This window comes from Bufo bufo, chromosome 4, assembly GCF_905171765.1.
Source record: "Bufo bufo chromosome 4, aBufBuf1.1, whole genome shotgun sequence".
Lineage (NCBI taxonomy): Eukaryota > Metazoa > Chordata > Amphibia > Anura > Bufonidae > Bufo > Bufo bufo.
The window spans coordinates 346234953-346254245 of record NC_053392.1 but is presented as its reverse complement, the minus strand read 5'-3'; the positions used below and the strand labels follow the sequence as shown (position 1 = coordinate 346254245).

Sequence of the window (19293 nt, the reverse complement as noted above, 5' to 3'; positions counted from 1 at the left end):
TAGGCAGGGCCAGCAATACCATAGTGCAGCACAAAGTACTGGCCCAGCAGAACCAGTTTCCACAGTAGGAAACTTTCATTGTCTTGAGGACAGCAATACTGATGAATTCAGGGGGCACTTGCAGATGCTGGCCGGGTGCATAAGTGCTTGATGCTCCTACATTCATTAATGCTGAGAGTATCAGATTTTTATGTACCTGGCTGGCGGTCCCCTGGGCATCGGCCCACCAGGAAGTTTCCCTGTTATAAGGTAACAGGCACAGAGGAGACTGCAAATAAAAGTGTAGCAGAAGTGCTAAATACAGTGCACTTATTAGCACTGGAGACCCAGCCCAAATGTTTGGCGTATTTAGCACAATATATTTATTTACACTTAGGCCTCTTGCACACGACTGTATGTTTTTTTTCAGTATTTTGCGATCCGCAAAAAACGGATCTGAAAAAAATACGGATGACGTGCATTCCATTTTTTGCGGAACGGAACAGCTGGCCCCTGATAGAACAGTACTATTCTTGTCCGTTATGCGAACAATGATAGGACATGTTCTATCTTTGAACAGAACGTAAATACGGAAACGGAAGGCATACGGAGTACCTTCCGTTTTTTTTTGCGGATCCATTGAAATGAATGGTTCCATATACGGTCCGTATACGGAACCATTCATTTCAATGCTTCCGCAAAAAAAACTGAATGTACTCCGTATGCCTTCCGTTTCCTTATTTCTGTTCCGTTCAAAGATAGAACATGTCCTATCATTGTCCGCATAACGGACAAGAATAGTACTGTTCTATCAGGGGCCAGCTGTTCCGTTTCCGTATTTCCATTTTTCCGTTCCGTTCAAAGATAGAACATGTCCTATTATTGCCCGCAAATCACATTCTGTGGCTCCATTCAAGTCAATGGGTCCGCAAAAAAAGGAACACATACGGAATGTACTCCATATGTCTTCCGTATCCGTTCCGTTTTTGCGGAACCATCTATTGAAAATGTTATGCCCAGCCCAATTTTTTCTATGTAATTACATTATACTGTATATGCCATACGGAAAAACGGAACAGAAACACTACTGAAAAAAAAAAGGGAAAAATGGATCCAGGACAAACGGCCCGCAAAACACTGAAAAAGACATACGGTGGTGTAAACGAGTCCTTAGTCCTTAGTCTAAGACTACTAGTCGCCAGATTTCACATTTGCCATAATTGATTATAATACTTCACTTTTATTATACTGCTTTTGAAATAATCTGGAAATTGGTTTAAAATTTCCAGCTGAGACGCATTCTTTTCATTACTGTTGCGGTATTGTTGCCTTTGTGTCTGCAACAATGTATCTGTTTAGTAATGTCTCCCTAATGGGAGCCAGCAGCCGCGTGCCGCTTCCTTTTTACTTTTTCCTTATTGACAGTAACTTAATGTATAGATAGATAATGTAACCATATAGAGTCAGAGGAATAAGGAATGAGTAAATCCTTAATTCAACCCCAAAGGAGTTAGGCTTTTTAGGCGATATATATGCCTACGGGCTGGAAGTGACTCAATAAGGTTTTGGTAGGTTGTCACAGGTATTTGGTACCATGCTGCCTGCAGTGCATCCCACAGCTGCTGGAGGGTGTGTGGAGGACGATCCATAGGGCGAGAACAATGATTGAGGTAGACCCACAGATGCTCAATTGGGTTCACTTGAACTTGAAAGTTTTGGTCATGCTCTTCCAACCTGTGTCAGACATTTCTAGCGCTGTGACATGTCACATTGACTTGCTGGAAGATCCCATCCACCACAGGGAAGCTAATCAGCATGTATGGGTGTATGGGATCTGCAAGGATGGATTCATAGCCAAATCAGCTTTGAGCGCCTTCCACATGGATGAGTTGGTCCAGAGAATGGCAAAAAACATTTCCCAGACCATAACGCTGCCACCACCAGCTTGAATTCTTCTAGCAATGGTTGCAGGTTGTCTGTTCAAGTATGTTTCTCACTTGACATGCCAACGTCCATCATTTGGTTGAAGCAGAAAACGTGACTCAGAGAAGTCAACCCTTTGATTATCAGCAGAGGTCCAATTCCAATACTGCCGTAAAAATTGAAGCCTTTTCTACAGATGCAACTTCGTAACCAGAGGTGTTGTGACCATCTGTCTGCTTCGGAGCCCCATAGGCAGTAGGGTTCACTGAACTGTTTTATTTTGGCGGTGAACTGCTCCACTGTAGCGTGTCAGTCCGCCCTTACACACCTTCATAGCCTAGGTTCACCTCTCCCATCAGTGGCATGTGATGCTCCAGAGTTTCCTTATTACTTATTCACAATGGTGCCATTTATCCACTTACTATACACTTTCACCACTGCAGTACACAAACAGTTCACAAGCTGCCCACTTTCAGAAATACTACCACAATTGGCCCAAAAGCCAATAATCATCTCTTTTTGCAACTCTGATAAATTGCCCCTTTTACTAATTACAGCATCGAGGAATATGTGTGCAGAAAGCCATAAACACACCTTACATACCCACCAAACGAGCTCACCACACATGACTTCCTTCATGATCTACGCACTGCCAACAATCGAAATTAGGAAGGGGTCGTTCTAAGCACATACTAGTTACTACAAATTTAGTTACCCACAGGCACTGTACCCTAATGGTACAGTATGTCAGTTTGTTTTTCTCACTCCTAAGTTATCACATGTATAGCATTTCTAACTGTACACATATTTCCCCCTCAAATTACATCCTGCAAGTTGATCCAGAGAAAGGCAAAAAAAAAACTGTGAGGTAGAAGCCAATTTTCCCCACTTTAGGTGAATAAAAAATTCCTTCCCGACTCCAATCAGGCAATCAGAATAACTCCATGGATCAACGACCCCTCTCTAGTAGCTGTAGCCTGTAATATTATTATTATTACTCCAGAAATACATCCAGGCCCCTCTTGAATTCCTTTATTGTACTCACCATCACCACCTCCTCAGGCAGAGAGTTCCATAGTCTCACTGCTCTTACCATAAAGAATCCTCTTCTATGTTTGTGTACAAACCTTCTTTCCTCCAGACGCAGAGGATGTCCCCTCGTCACAGTCACAGTCCTGGGAATAAATAGATGATGGATAGATCTCTGTACTGACCCCTGATATATTTATATATAGTAATTAGATCTCCCTCAGTCGTCTTTTTTATAACGTGAATAACCCTAATTTGATAATCTTTCAGGGTACTGTAGTTGCCCCATTCCAGTTATTACTTTAGTTGCCCTCCTCTGGACCCTCTCCAGCCTCTGCTATGTCTGCCTTGTTTACAGGAGCCCAGAACTGTACACAGTACTCCATGTGTGGTCTGACTAGCGATTTGTAAAGTGGTAGGACTATGTTATTATCACGGGCATCTATGCTCCTTTTGATGCAACCCATTATCTTATTGGCCTTGGCAGCAGCTGCCTGACACTGTTTTTTGCAGCTTAGTTTGCTGTTTATTAAAATTCCTAGCTCCTTTTCCATGTCAGTGTTACCGAGTGTTTTACCATTTAGTATGTACGGGTGACTTGCATTATTCCTTCCCATGTGCATAACTTTACATTTGTCAGTGTTAAACCTCATTTGCCACTTATCTGCCCAAGCCTCCAGTCCATCCAGATCCCTCTGCAGTAGTATACTGTCCTCTTCAGTGTTAATTACTTTACACAGTTTAGTGTCATCTGCGAAAAATGATACTTTACTATGCAAACCTTCTACAAGATCATTTTGATTATACAAATTGATTATAATTTGTATATCTCAACCTGTTACTGCAATAGCATCCTTCTGAGAGAAAGCCTATATACTAGATCAGGGCTGGCCAACCTGCGGCTCTCCAGCTGTTGTAAAACTACAACTCCCACCATTCCCTGCTGTAGGAAGACTGGGCATGCTGGGAGTTGTAGTTTTGCAACAGCTGGAGAGCCGCAGGTTGGCCAGCCCTGTACTAGATGCCTTTGATAGCTTTGTGCTGTTCAAGGAGTATCTGAATGAACAGTTCCCTTCAACAAGGCATATGTGAGCAGAATCAAAGACCTCACATATTTGAGGAATGGGGAAACAGATTAAATGACAGTAGTTGCTTAGTTTTTCATAGTGTTCCATTTTTAATGATAAGTTAACCTATTTAAGAATACAATAAAAACATGGGCTCCCATAAAACAGGACCCACATATGCATATCTATCTAACCTCACATGCTAAAGAAATACAGGTATTTGTTTTATTCCCACTGAAACTGAACTCAGTGCTACCTCTCTGTGGACCAGGACAGTCCTGGCATTACACCTACTTCGCAGAAAGGCAATGAGCTGATTACCAAACTTTTTTCATTTGTTATAGAAGAGGAAACCAGTGCTATAAATTGCCTGTAACATTATGGGACTCATTAACATATTCTCAGTTCCCCACATTAAAAGGATTAGAATTTAAAACAACATGTTTTATATTAAGTCATTGTATCTTTTACAGTATATGGTGGACTGTACTTTGATCATCTCAGGGGCTGGTATACACACAAGGAAGACCTTAATTGCATTTTTTTAACCTATGAGGACATGATAAAGGTAAGCCACAATATTATAAAGTTTTGGATATCCTAGATGGGAAGCTCCCCTCCCCCATACACTCATTTATCTGAATGGCCACCATGTAATACAATATTTTTTGCTGAAAAAAACTTGCCCCAGCAAAATCATCTGATTATCAGGGGTTTCAGAAGCTGCTGAGGCTACCATATTGAAGAGGTTGTCTGTAGTGAGTAGAGATGGCCTTGCTGTTCGCCCGGAGGTCGTTTCGCTGTGAACTTTGCTCGTTCGCGATTTGCTGAACATGCAAACATATGGCGATGTGCGCATGCGCCATATTATTTTGCATTGCGCCGAACTTTGACCCATAAAACATCCATCAGGTGGGACAGGACAGCCAATTGAGACGTTTCAGCACATGGACATACCCCCACCCTATAACAGAACCCGATCTGGCAGTCATTTTACATTCTGTATTTTGCCAGTGTAGGAAGAGGTTGCTTTGTGGAGCAGGGACAGACTGTTAGGGACACCAAATGCTAGCTAATAGGGCCACAAAAGTCCTTTTAAGAACTGGTATAGGTGTGCTATCGATAGGTGTGATATACTGAGGGGTGTGATATACTTATAATATACTTTTTAACATAGAAAGTATATTATGGTGCATTTGTGTTGTGCAGCAGTTGTGTGCGGTTCTGCTGTGATACCCCGGCTATATAGAGAGACAAACGCTAATTGTAACTGGTGTGATATACCTGTTGCCCCCAAAAAAACTGATTGAGGGGTGTGATATACCTATAATATACTTTCTAACATAGAAAGTATATACAGAATTTGTATTGTGCAGCAGTTGTGTGCGTTCTGCTACGATACTATTTGCAACAGGTGTGATATACCTGTTGCCCAAAAAAAACTGACTGAGAGGTGCAATATACCTGCTTCCACGAATGCTGATTAAGGGGTTTGATATACCTGCTTCCACAAAATGACAATAGTGTTCGAGCATAAAAGTTGATGACGCCGGATAACCCTCTTGCCCAATGGATGGACCGCTGGCTTTTCGGAACTGCTAGCCCGCCAACTACTGCCATATAAACTGGTGGACTCGGAGGCCTTTAGAAAATTTGTGGCCATTGGCACAACGCAATGGAAAGTCCCCAGAAGGAAATTTTTCTCCCAGAACGGCATCCCAGAGCTTAATGGCCACGTTCAGCGACAAGCGAATATATCTTTGGCACACAGTGTCTGTGCCAAGATACATCTGACCCACAGACACGTGTTTCTAGGCAAACACCGGGCAGGGAAGTTACATAACTTTTACTGCCCACTGGAGCCGTCAAGCATGTAACCCCGTAGCACCCGTGTGGATTTGGTGTTACCGCCATGGATGCATGCAGGCTGCCTCTTCTTCTCCTCCTCCTACTCCATCCTCCGTCTCCTCCTCGGCTGACTCCTCATTTTCCACTGCTACCGCCTCTTCCGCTGCACCCCCCAAGCTCCCCAGAACCTATTCGACGTGCCAGGTGAGACGTTGACATGCTGTGCTGGGGCTGTTGTGCCGGGAAGAGAAGAGCCACACCGGTCCTGCACTGCTTTCAGCTCTGTGGTCACAGGCCGATAAGTGGCTAACCCACTCAATTTGACAGTTGGTAAAGTGGTGTGCGACAACGGTGCCAATCTGCTGAGCGCACTAAAATCGGGCAAAAAGACACACGTTGCCATGCATGGCACACATCCTGATCTTAGTTGTGCAGCGATTCGTTGCCAAATACCCCCGGGGGTCCAGGACGTCTTGCAGCAGGCCAGGAAAATCTCTGACCATTTTAGAAGATCTTACACGGCCATGGCTCGCCTTGCTGACATTCATGTGGTGCCCGTCAGATGTCTGTTTTGTGACAGCCCAACGCGACGGACCTCCACCTTGTATATGCTTGATAGGCTGCTCCAGCAGCAACGTGTCATGAACGACTACCTGTAACGAACTCTGCAGCAGGACAGGTTCTGGGAGTTTGGTTTATTTTCAACGCTCAGTGGCTGCTCGTGCGCAACGCATGCAGACTTCTGTGGCTATTTTATGAGATCACCAAACTAGTCAGTCGCAGCCAGGGCGCTATCAGTGACATCGTACCTTAAGCCTTTCTTTCTGGAGCGTGCATTGCGTTGTGTCATTGATCAAGCCGTCGAAGAGCAGGAGCAGGAAGATGATGAATGAATTCCCGGGGGGCTACACCATCTGAGACAAGTCAGCAGGAGTGTGAAGAGGAGTCAGAGGAGGATGGTGGCTGGGGGAGGAAGAGGAGCAAGAAGAGCAGGCTTTGAGGGGACTTTAAACTTTTCGGGGATCCCTGGTGTTGTCCGTTGGCTTGGGGGAGGAGGCCGAGGACAAAATTCTCCTGGGCGATGAGCAGGAGCCAGGGCACTCCACCGCTTTCCAATTTAGTGCAAATGGGGCCTTCATGCTCCAGTGAGAGGGACCCCTGTATAAAAAAGAATAAAGGGCAAGGACCACTACTGGGTGCAACGTTACCCCAGATACAACACAAAATTGTGACATGTTACCAGCATCACAGAGGGCTGGCAGAATTCAGCATTTCCAGGCCTTGCTGCGAGAGATGCTGCATTCTGCTGTTGCAGGTGCTGGCAGAAGAATTTCTACCCACAGCAAACCAGGTACAAGTACCAATCCTACCACACCTGCAAGAAGAGGGCAGTTTGAAGATGTGTTGGTCACTTCGGAAATGAGATCATTCTTGCAGCCCAACTCCTTCCACAGCCGCCCTTTGGATCCAGCCTCAGGAAACGCTTAGACCGGCAGGTATCCGACTACATCGGGTTAACGGGAGAAGAAGCGAGAACCCCTGGACTACTGGGTGTGCAGGCTTGACCTGTGGCCAGAGCTGGCACAATTTGCTATGGAACTCTTGCTTGCCCCTCGGCTAGTGTCCTGTCCGAAAGGACGTTCAGCGCAGCAGAGGGGATCGTGACCGATAAGCGCACTCGCCTAGCTCACTACAGTGTGGACTACCTCACATTTCTAAAAATGAATGAGGCATGGATCTCAGAGGAATTCAACACCTGTGACGACCACGTGTAATAGAATTTCCTCATGCCAGCCCACACATATCCTCCATCACCCAGAACAAAGGATGGTCCTTGTCTTATGTATATAGAGCGATAAAAGGCCTTTTCTGTCAGTTTGAATGCCTAATTGTGTAGGCCTGTACGCCACTGGTCTACAGTAAACTTTTTATCCCAGTGACCGCTTAATTTACCTCCAGCACATAATCACTAGTTTTTTTAGTAGGTGAATGCCTATTTTTTGGGGTCTGTACTCTCGTACACCTAAAATAAATATTCTCTAGGCTCAGCAGGGCACATTTTTTTTAGAGGTTTCCTTTAAATGGCCCCCTGATAAAATACATTTTTTTTGTGGAATTTTTGCCATTGATCCCCCTCTGGTATGTCACTGTCCATATTGTGGGACTGTTTGTGCACTTCTAGTAAGTATTTGGTGGCTGCAAATATGACCTGAGGTTTTTCAGGTTCGCCTGCCATTAAAGTGAAGAGGCCCGCCGCAAACTCGCGGTTTGCGAAACGTCCTGGCCGATGTTCATCCATTACTAGTAGTGAGGTAGCCCCTTTAAAAGGTTAAAATTATGTCAAAACTATCTTCTGATATGCTATAGATAAGAGATGTAAAACTTGTGGTCCTCCAGCTGTCGCAAAACTACAACTTTAATCTTGCCTGGGCAGCCTACAGCTACCATGGCATGCTGGGAGTGGCAATTTTACAACAGCTGGGGGACAACAAGTTTGATATCCCTGCTACAGAGAGATGTACGTTGGATTGAGTCCAAAAGAGGGAAGCAGGATAAAGTATTTCTTTACACTTTATTCTTTAAGATCATATGGCAACATTGACCAATAAAAAAAAAAAAAGTAAATAGCATTTTGGGAAAACTGCAGCAAAAACCATGATAAAAGCACAACATGTGAATAATGTCACTAATTAACTGCATACTGGTAGCTACAAAACTATGGGAATCTACTTTAATAGAATTTTCACCAAATAATAAACAGTTTGCACTCCCACACACTTAGGCCTCATGCACACGAACGTATTTTGTTTCCTTGTCTGTTCCTTTTTTTTTGGGGATAGGATGTGGACCCATTCATTTCAATGGGTCCGCAATAAACGCGGACAGCACACCGTGTGCTGTCCGCATCAGTATGTCCGTTCCATTGCCCCTCAAAAAAAAGTGTGTCCTATTTTTTTTTACTCTGCAGTTGCGGGCGATTCTATGTTGGGAAAACAATTAGGTGTATGTTCGAAAGAGTGAGGGAACATTTCAACTCAATAAAAACAGGCAAAGGTTGCCCGAGATTTTTTTAGAACACATTAGAAGTGTACATGGAGGTAACACTGATTGTATCTCCTTCACGGGATTGGAGACTGTGCCCACCCCTCTGCAGGGGGAGATAGACATCGTCTCCTCCTGCAGAGGGAAGCGAGGTGGATTCTGCGCACTCAAGCCCTGGGTGAGCTTAGTTTAAATGACAGGAACGACTTGAGTTCGTTCCTGTAGTCATATAATGCACATGCAATCGTGATATGTATTTCAGTGCTGTATTGCCGGGTATTTGTTGTTTTGTCTTTTTGTGTGGCATGTATTTTTGTTTGTACTAACCTTTGATGAAGGCACAACTGTGTTGTCAATTGCTATGACAACCGGCATTGCCGCTATTTAAAAGGGTGACGCGCATGATATGCGCTGACGCAGAGCCTGAGGAAGCGATTGCTAGCGAGAAACGGCCGTCGCTCTTCACATGCATGCATAAGATTTGTCTGCCCTCTGCTACATTCTATTTGGAATAAAAGAAACCTGTTTGTAACAACACACTGGTGAGTGCCGCTACAAATTCTTTCTTCTTCATTGCGATTTTGCCAATCTCTTCACTGTGAGTAGCTGCGCACCACCACAAGTGTGTAGATCCTGAACAGCCCAGAACATTTGCTTCGCTGTTTGATGTGGACTGTTTATGCAACTGTGCCGCCCCGGTCTCTATCATTGTCCTATTTTTTTCTAGTTTGCAGACAAGGATAGGCATTATTACAATGGATCCACACAAAAAACGGATCCGCAAAAAAACAGATTCCATACGGAACGTCATCCGTTTTTTTTTGCGGACCGCAAAACACATACGGCCTTGTGCATGTAGCCTTATTTGGGAAAAATAAAATAACTGAATGTAAGGGCTCGTTAACACGAAAGTTTTTTGCCTTCTGTATACAGGCCGTTTTTTGCGTTCCGAATACGGTCCGTATACGGAACCATTCATTTCAATGGTTTCGCAAAAAAAACGGAATGTACTCCGTATGCATTTCGTTTCCGTTTTTCCGTTCCGTTGAAAGATAGAACATGTCCTATTATTGCCCGCAATAACGTTCCGTGGCTCCATTCAAGTCAATGGGTCCGCAAAAAAAATTAGGGCTCCGTATGTCTTCCGTATCTGTTCTGTTTTTGCGGAACCATCTATTGAAGATGTTATGCCCAGCCCAATTTTTTCTATGCAATTACTGTATACTGTATATGCCATACGGAAAAACGGAACAGAAACGGAAACACAATGGAAACAAATAACACAACAACGGATCCGTGCAAAACACTGGAAAAGACATAGGGTCGTGTGAACGAGCCCTAATTTGTACATGCACATTGTACATGCACATCATGTACATTCATACCTGATGATGTGATTTGCAAAAAAATAGGCCTCTGACCCCCCCCCCCCCCCCCCCCCCCGCAAAAAAAAAAAAGAGTTGGTAATGTTGGCATATTATTAGCTTGCTAATGATTTCAGAATAACATCTGGCAGCAAAGTTTTAAATTAAAAAAAGCACAATATGGAAACCTATGAAAATGTGCTAGACTTATTACAGTAGTTCATGCTGGATGCTGGATGATAAATCTGGCACACCTTTAGACTGCTCCAGAATTGTGCGCTTGAATTTTGGCACAACTTTGGTTCATCTAATTCCATGCCCCATCAACATTAAGGCCCCCTGCACACGAACGTGTGCACCCCGTGGTCGTGCTGCAAAATGCGGGCCACAATGCACGAACACAGTCCGTGGGGCAGCCACAGCGGATCGCGGAGGACCCATTCACTTGAATGGGTCCGCGATCCGGCCGTTCCGCAAAAAAATAGGACATGTTCTATCTTTTTGTGGAATGGAAGTACGGGACGAAACCCCACGGAAGCACTCTGTATTGCTCCCATAGGGTTCCGTTCCGTGCTTCCCTTCCGCACCATTCCGCATCTCCGGATTTGCGGACCCATTCAAGTGAATGGGTCCGCATCCGTGATGTGGAATGCCCACGGAACGGCACCCGAGTATTGCGGATCCGCAAATGCCGTCCGCAATACGGTAACGGGAAGCACACGTTCGTGTGCAGGGGGCCTAAGTCACACACCTTTTACTCCCCTCAGCTAAGGAACAAAAAGTCTGAGACAATAAGTTTTGGTGCATGGTCTTGGTGTCAGAATTTTGGCTCATACTGAGCCATAATTATGGCGCATTTGCATTAGTGTATCTACCATACTGTGTGCAAATCCAGCCTTTTGAGGTACATTTTTGAAACCTAACCACTATATTTTATAAGCCTTTAGACTTTATTCTATGCATCACTGGCAGTTTCTTCTTTTTTTTTCTTTAAAGGATCTAAAATCTGCTGTTTTGAAAATATGTGAGTTTCTGGAAATTAAACTTGATGATGAAGGAGTGGACAGAGTTGTGGAGAAGTCAACATTTCAAAATATGAAGAAAGATCCACTTGCCAATTATGAGTCTGTTAAAAAACAATTCTTAGATCAACAGCAAGGAAGCCTTCTACGCAAAGGTAACATAGAAATATCATAAGCTCTTAGGAGGAAATTAAAGGAAACCATTAGGAGTGGAGTTACCCCTTCCCACTGCAGCCATTATCCATTTTCATTTTTTACTCTCGGCCTTCCAAAGTCATTACTGTTTTATTTTTCTGTTCATATAGCCATATGAAAGCTTGTTTTTTAGTGGGACAAGTAGTACTTTCTAATGGCACAATATTCCATAAGTTGCATTAGAAAGCTGGAAAAAATTATAAATGGGTGGAACAGGAAAATAAACACAATTGTGTATTCACTGGGTGGTGAAATGGCATGTTACCTTTAAGCCTCATGCACACGTCTGTGGAACACGGACTGCGTGATACCGGCCTGGATTTCTTCTGAGTGCAGGAGCGCACGGCGTCATTGGTTGCTCTATACCAGTGTAGTACTGTACTGCGGTGGCAGCAGGAAGCGCACGGCGTCATAGCTACCAATGACGCCGTGCGCTCCTGCACTCAGAAGAAATCCAGGCCGGTATCACACGGTCCGTGTTCCACGGACGTGTGCATGTTACCTTTATTCTGTAAGTCAGGTCAATTACAATGATACCAAATTTCCGTTGCTTTTGGTTTATTTTAATACTTTTACATTTTTTGTTCACATAATCATATAAATGGCTTATTTTTTTATAGGACAAGTAGTATTTGATGATACAAATTACCATAACTTGTATTGGAAAAATGGCAATAAATTTTCTCACGGGTGAAATTTAAAACAAAAACAAAACAAACAAACTAAGAAACACAATTCCACCATGTTTTTTTGTTTTGTGCTTATGGCATTTACTGTGCACTAAAAATTACATAGCCATAGCCTTATTATTTCAATAATGTTTGATTACTTTAAGAAAAATACAAACCTTTAATCCCTTTCCGACTTCCACTGTCCGGTCTTTAAAGATAGTGCCCACTCGTGAGTGCAGTAGCTGCCATAATAACCACCAGGTTTCTGCTGTTTTATACAGCAGAGGCCTGGGTTTGATGTATGCAATGGACAGTAAAGCCTCATTCACACGTCCGTGTCCGTGCTCAAATTCGTGAGCAGATGGTCAGTGATGCATCCGTTAAGCTGTCCGTGAAGGATCAGTGTTGGGTCTGTGTGTCCGTTTTTAGCTTTCCACGTTGCATCCGTGTTGACACCGAACAGCTGAAAAATAATTTTCAAAGCATCTCTTCTTAATGATCCATGAAACATGGATGGCATCTGTGTTGCATCCGTGGTTTTCACGGACACATAGACTAGTAACATAGTAACATAGTACATAAGGCCGAAAAAAGACATCTGTCCATCCAGTTCGGCCTGTTATCCTGCAAGTTGATCCAGAGGAAGGCAAAAAAAAAAAACTGTGAGGTAGAAGCCAATTTCCCCCACTTTAGGGGAATAAAAAATTCCTTCCCGACGCCAATCAGGCAATCAGAATAACTCCCTGGATCAACGACCCCTCTCTAGTAGCTATAGCCTGTAATATTATTACACTCCAGAAATACATCCAGGCCCCTCTTGAATTCCTTTATTGTACTCACCATCACCACCTCCTCAGGCAGAGAGTTCCATAGTCTCACTGCTCTTACCGTAAAGAATCCTTTTCTATGTTTGTGTACAAACCTTCTTTCCTCCAGACGCAGAGGATGTCCCCTCGTCACAGTCACAGTCTGGGGGATAAATAGATGATGGGATAGATCTCTGTACTGACACCTGATATATTGGTACGTATTAATCAGATCTCCCCTGAGTCGTCTTTTTTCTAAGGTGAATAACCCTAATTTTGATAATCTTTCAGGGTACTGTAGTTGCCCCATTCCAGTTATTACTTTAGTTGCCCTCCTCTGGACCTTCTCCAGCTCTGCTATGTCTGCCTTCTTTATAGGAGCCCAGAACTGTACACAGTACTCCATGTGTGGTCTGACTAATGATTTGTAAAGTAGTAGGAATATGTTCTTATCACAGGCATCTATACCCCCTTTTGATGCAACCCATTATCTTATTGGCCTTGGCAGCAGCTGCCTGACACTGTTTTTTACAGCTTAGTTTGCTGTTTATTAAAATTCCTAGATCCTTTTCCATGTCAGTGTTACCGAGTGTTTTACCATTTAGTATGTACGGGTGACTTGCATTATTCCTTCCCATGTGCATAACTTTACATTTGTCAGTGTTACACCTCATCTGCCACTTATCTGCCCAAGCCTCCAATCTATCCAGATCCCTCTGTAGTAGTATACTGTTCTCTTTAGTGTTAATTACTTTACACAGTTTAGTGTCATCTGCGAAAATTGATACTTTACTATGCAAGCCTTCTACAAGATCATTAATAAATATATTGAAGAGAATAGGGCCCAATACTGACCCCTGAGGTACCCCACTAGTGACAGTGACCCAATCTGAGTGTGTACCGTTAATAACCACCCTCTGTTTTCTATCATTGAGCCAGTCACTTACCCACATACAGACGTTTTCTCACAGTCCAAGCATTCTCATTTTATAAAACACTGACCCACGGACCATGCTAAAACACTGATGTCTGAATACACACATTAAAATAAATGGGGACGTGTGCTGTCCGTGAAGAACACGTACAGCACATGTCCGTGAAACACTGATGTGTGAATGAGGCCTAATGCTGATCGCAGAAATTTAACCTCTCAGATGCTGTGGTCAAATGTGAGAGCTAAAGCTTGAAGCCACGCTCTTTCTGGTCATGGCCAGGCTTCCCCTGGCGGAGATCAGTTTACTGCATTGGAATATACTGAATCTGTTCTAAAGCCCTTTCTGTTGTGTATTAGTGGCAAAAGTAAAATATATTTGCCGTTCAGCTGTGCAGTTATATGTTCTAAAGCCTTATGTGGTGTGTATAATTGGAAAATAATAAGGGCCTATTTGCCGTTCAGCGGTGCAGTTATATATTCTAAAGCCCTATTTTGTGTGTATTAGTGAGAAAAAAAGGCCGTTGTGTGGTGAAGTGAGAAAATTGCAGACTTTTTTGGGGTGTTTTAATTCCTTTTTTATTTATTTATCTGAACTAACAGTACATCAGACAGAGAAGTGCCAGGCCCTGCACTTGGCAGGGGCCTAAATGTTTCTGGCGCAGGCACAGGTCACAGCAGAGTAAGGGGGCGTGACAGCAGGAGTCGCAGTGAAAGCTCCCAGTGTCATCTAGCGGTTGTGTCTTGACCAGAAACCCGGATACCAAACAGACAGCTCCCGATCCTCCAACTGTTGCACGGGAAAGGGCAGTCCCTATCAATCAATTCGACAGGAAATCCCAGCATCTGTGTCGTTTTAATCCATGTTATTCTTTATTCCATAGAGTATAAATACAAGATTACAGGACGCGTTTCGGCAGTTGAGAAAGGCGGGACGAGCCAAAACGCGTCCTGTAATCTTGTATTTATACTCTATGGAATAAAGAATAACATGGATGAAAACTAACACAGTTGCTGGGATTTCCTGTTGAATTGACCAGAAACCCAGCGGTTCTTGAAAGGTTGACTCGGTCATCTCTGTTTTGGATCCATTCCTGTTTTTTGGGGCATTAGCAATACTGATGGATTACTGACCAAATGTTGACCGAGTGAAGGCGGATGCTCCACAAACAGGATCCGTTTTTAGGGGGTTATTGTTCTGACGGATCAGAGGAAGGGCAAAATAATCAGTGACGTCAACACAAACTTACTGCTGACACCCTCTCCATTCTGTCAGGGGGGATCTACTTGTATAAGCGTTTAACAGAACAGGTTCTGTAGACATCTATGTGGAATCAGCTGACGACGGTGTAAAAGGAGTGTGCTTCTTCTTGGGGCTAGCATCGACCTGTAAGGCTGAGTTATTTGGTCCGTTTTGGCCCCGTGACTGCCCAATTAAGTGAAGTGTGCAGTGATTCTAAGAGCGACGCCTGTCATACTCACTCACAGTATTATTTCACTACCACAGCAGACTCCCTGTGCGTGTTACTGCAAGGCACAGTGTTCTACACCACTATAAAGGCTCTCTGCAGCCAGGAAATAGCCATTTTTTAACGCGATTCGCCGCAAATAAATTCGGATCAAACCAATTTTTTTTCCAAAAATTCGGCGAACCGGCCGAATTTAGTTTTTGAAAAATTCACTCATCTCTAGTTAAGGCTACTTTCACACTGGCGTTTCTGGGTCCGCTTGTGAGATCCGTTTCAGGGCTCTCACAAGCGGCCCAAAACGGATCAGTTTATCCCCAATGCATTCTGTTTGCATCAGTTTGCCTCCGATCAGTTTCCATTCCGCTCTGGAGGTGGACACCAAAACGCTGTCCGTCTGACGAAACTGACAATGTAAGACAATGTAAGTCAATGGGGACGGATCCGTTTTCACTGACACAATATGGTGCAATTGAAAACGGATCCGCCTCCCATTGACTTTCAGTGTAAGTCAAAACGGATCCGTTTGCATTATCATGAACGAGCAAACGGATCCGTTCTGAACGGATACAAGCGTTTGCATTATAGGTGCGGATCCGTCTGTGCAGATACCAGACGGATCCGCACCTAACGCAGGTGTGAAAGTAGCCTAAAAGATATTTTATTTTTTTTACTGTATTTTTAGCATAAAAATGCAATCATTATACAGAACCATAGAGTGCCTTCAAATATTCTTGCAGTCTGTGGCAAGGGCTTAATAGGAACTTTACAAAGCATTTACAAGGCTGCCACAGTAACCGAAAGACTCCTGCGATCTTGTTGTGGGAATAAGGGGTTTTTGGTCATGGGAAGGATCCCATGGTTGCAAGTGACCACGGCATCTGAGAGGTTAAATCTCTTTGATCAGAGTCTTTTCCAAGCATAGACACTGTTGCAGGATGTTTTTTGTGGAAAACAGCAGGCACCTGCCAGCTACAGTATGACACTAAAGACCCACTATCCACTGTACATGTATGGTAAATGTTGGGAAGGGGTAAAGAAAAAAAGAAAAAAAAAAAGAAAATCCTGTATGTTTGCATGCAGCCAGCTTCACAGCTTAGTTGGAGGGAGTCCATTGTGAGCCACAGCTGTAAGGCTGGATTCACACATGCAGTTTTTCACAGTTTTTTTTTTTGCCAAACCCTGGAATATATCCAAAAATAAGTTTTTCTGAAGGTTGGAACTTAATGGAAATGTCACAGGGCATGGTAAAAATATGCTGTACAAAAAAAAAAGAGAAAAGTAAATTGGGTGCGGCTCATCAACCTAAGGCCTCATGCACACCACTGTTGTATTGGTCCGAGCCGCAGTTTTTGTGGCTTGGATGCTGACCCATTCACTTCAATGGGGCCGCAAAAGATGCAGACAGCACTCCGTGTGCTGTCCGCATCCGTTGCTCCGTTCTGCGGTCCGCCAAAAACGCACACGGACGCCACCTGTGTTTTGCGGCTCCGCAATTTGCGGACCACAAAACACACAATGGTCGTGTGCATAAGGCCTAAGGCTGCTATTTCATCAAAAACCTTGTTTCTTATCTGTGATTCAGCTGAAAATACTAAAATAAAAATTATATTGTGCTATTAAGAAGTGGAGTTTTCATGTTTATATTTAACTTTCAGGGACAATTGGAGATTGGAAAAATCTATTGACTGTTGCTCAAAGTGAAAAAGTTGATAAAGTGCTCCAAGAAAAGTTAGGAGATCTGTCACTGAAATTTATCTGGGACATCAATGAAGAATAGAAGACGGACTAATCTACTCAATAATTAATGATGTACAAATACATAACCAATACATTATATTAAACCGTTTTGTTGGCAAATTACCATATACTTCATTTACTTATCCTGTATTTTACACATGTACCAGGAATGTTGATTTGGTCTTAACAATAAATGATCAAGTAAAAAACTAAAAAAACAATGAAAGTGGTATATGATCAATATTACTAGCTTTTGAAAGGAGGGTCAATACATTAGGCCATATTAATTTTCTAACTCCACGCAATGCCACAGTAATTATTCCCAAAAATGTTGCCCCCATACACACACACACACACACGCAGTAGTTATTCTTCCTTAGTGCCTCAGAGGAGTTTTTCCCTCTTACTGCCCCCTTCACAGTAGTGATGCTTCCTTAGTGTGCCCACACAGTAGTTATGCTCCTTTGTGTCCCCACACATTAGTTTTGCCCCCTTAGTGCTCCCTTATAGTAAAAATGCCCTGTTAGTTCTCCCACAGTTATGTCCCTTAGTGTCCCCACACAGTAGTTATGCCACCTAAGTGGTCCATAAAATAATTTCCCCTTACTGTCCCCCTCACAGTAAAAATGTCCTGCTAAATCTCCCATTTATACCCCCTTAGTGTCTCTACACTGTAATTAAGCTTTCTAAGTGCCCCCTTCACAGTAGTTATGCCACCTTAGTGCCCCACGATGTCCCCTTATTGCCCCCTCACAGTAAAAAAGCCCTGCTAATGCTCCCAGTTATGCCCCCTTAGTGCCTCCACACTGTAGTTAAGCCTTCTTAGTGCCCCCTTCACAGTAGTTATGTATCCTTAGTAGCCAGACACAGAAAAATGTCCCCTTAGTGCCCTCATACAGTATCTAAGCCACTCTGTGAGGTCACCTGCTCAGGTCAGCAGACGCAATGACATCACCACATCACGCCTGCTGCTGGGGATAGCTAGGAATGGTTGAGATTGGACCTGAATGCTCCCTGCTTCATCGCAGCATTCAACATTATCTGCATCCTCAGGATACAGATACAGTTCAAATCGGCACATACTTCAGCCATTCTGGTACAGTCGCTGAAGTCCAGGACTGTCCTGCCGGATATTAGATGGTTGGGAGTTTTGCAGTGAAATGGTCTCTATGCATTAAGCCATGGGTGACTTTAAGGACCAATAGATCCATCAACATGGTTTACCCACAGCATGAAGGAGTTCTACTGGTTGAAAGGGAGGCAGTGGTATATATAGAGTCACATTGTTCACAGTTGCAACTGGGCCTCATAGCCAGGGAGGTCATAGGCCCCCTCACCATGCCATTTCATATGTAAGACAGGCTGCTATTGTATCCTAAGGTGAAGGGGTAGTTGGGCATTTCACTTATTGACAAACTATAACTGTAGATTTAATTGGGATATATATATAAATATATATTGTGGTGAAGTGTACAGTAGAGGTGTGGTGGGGGTGTATATCTCACCCGGGTTTCCAGTTGGGTGAGGTAGTAGAAATCCAGAGATGCGTTTTGAGCAAACCTTGTTGCGGATGCAAATAAGGGGGGACATGGTGTCATGAACCCTTATATTTTGCATGTGCAATATGACACGATGGTTAAAAAACTTACCTGGGTTACAGATGCAAGTGGTGCAGTCTGTGGGGTCCACGAGGTTGGACAAAGATGTTAATTGGTGGTTCTGGTAATGGAAGTCTCGAGGGGTCTGTAAAAGAAAGAACAGCAGTTAGGTGTGCAGTGTCCCACTATGTGACTGTGGGCACCGCAAACTTGTTTTTATTGTGTTTTAATGTCTTATATTATGCCTGTATGCTGTATTTCATCTCATGTCATATTCTCCCATGTCACAATGTGATTCACATGTAAGAACCTTTACACAGGCCTAGTCAGGGTGCACTACACTTGTTTCTCCACAAGATGGGGCAGTGTCAGTGTATATATATAGCTTAGCTCAGACCTAGTTAGGCAGTTCATTCTAGAACAGACCAGTTCAGTGCAGAGTAGAGCTGAGAGCAGTCCAGTTCACTCATGAAGCTTAGTCAGAAAGCAGCAGAAATGTAGCTGTATAGCTGGAGGGAGGCTTATTCACAGCCTCTCTGCTCTGTCCCTGTCGGCTCCACAGTCCAGGGTTTCAAGCCTGCAACTATTCTACCTAGAGGTGAGCGAGCAATC

At 43.6% G+C, this 19293-nt stretch overlaps 1 protein-coding gene across 2 annotated transcripts in view; it reads left to right on the top strand.

The window, feature by feature from the left end:
- LOC120998279 (amine sulfotransferase-like) overlaps positions 1–17198 on the top strand; it is a 43139-nt gene extending 25941 nt beyond the window's left edge. The window contains exons 5-7 of one of the 2 annotated variants that reach the window (XM_040428902.1): positions 4472–4566; positions 11249–11429; positions 17002–17198. In XM_040428902.1, coding sequence (XP_040284836.1) covers positions 4472–4566; positions 11249–11429; positions 17002–17123 — 398 coding nt within the window. In that variant the 3' untranslated portion in view covers positions 17124–17198. Of the gene's footprint in view, positions 1–4471; positions 4567–11248; positions 11430–12089; positions 12168–17001 lie in introns of those variants that run through there. The other variant, XM_040428903.1, reaches the window with a different exon arrangement.
- The last annotated feature ends 2095 nt before the right edge of the window (positions 17199–19293 follow it).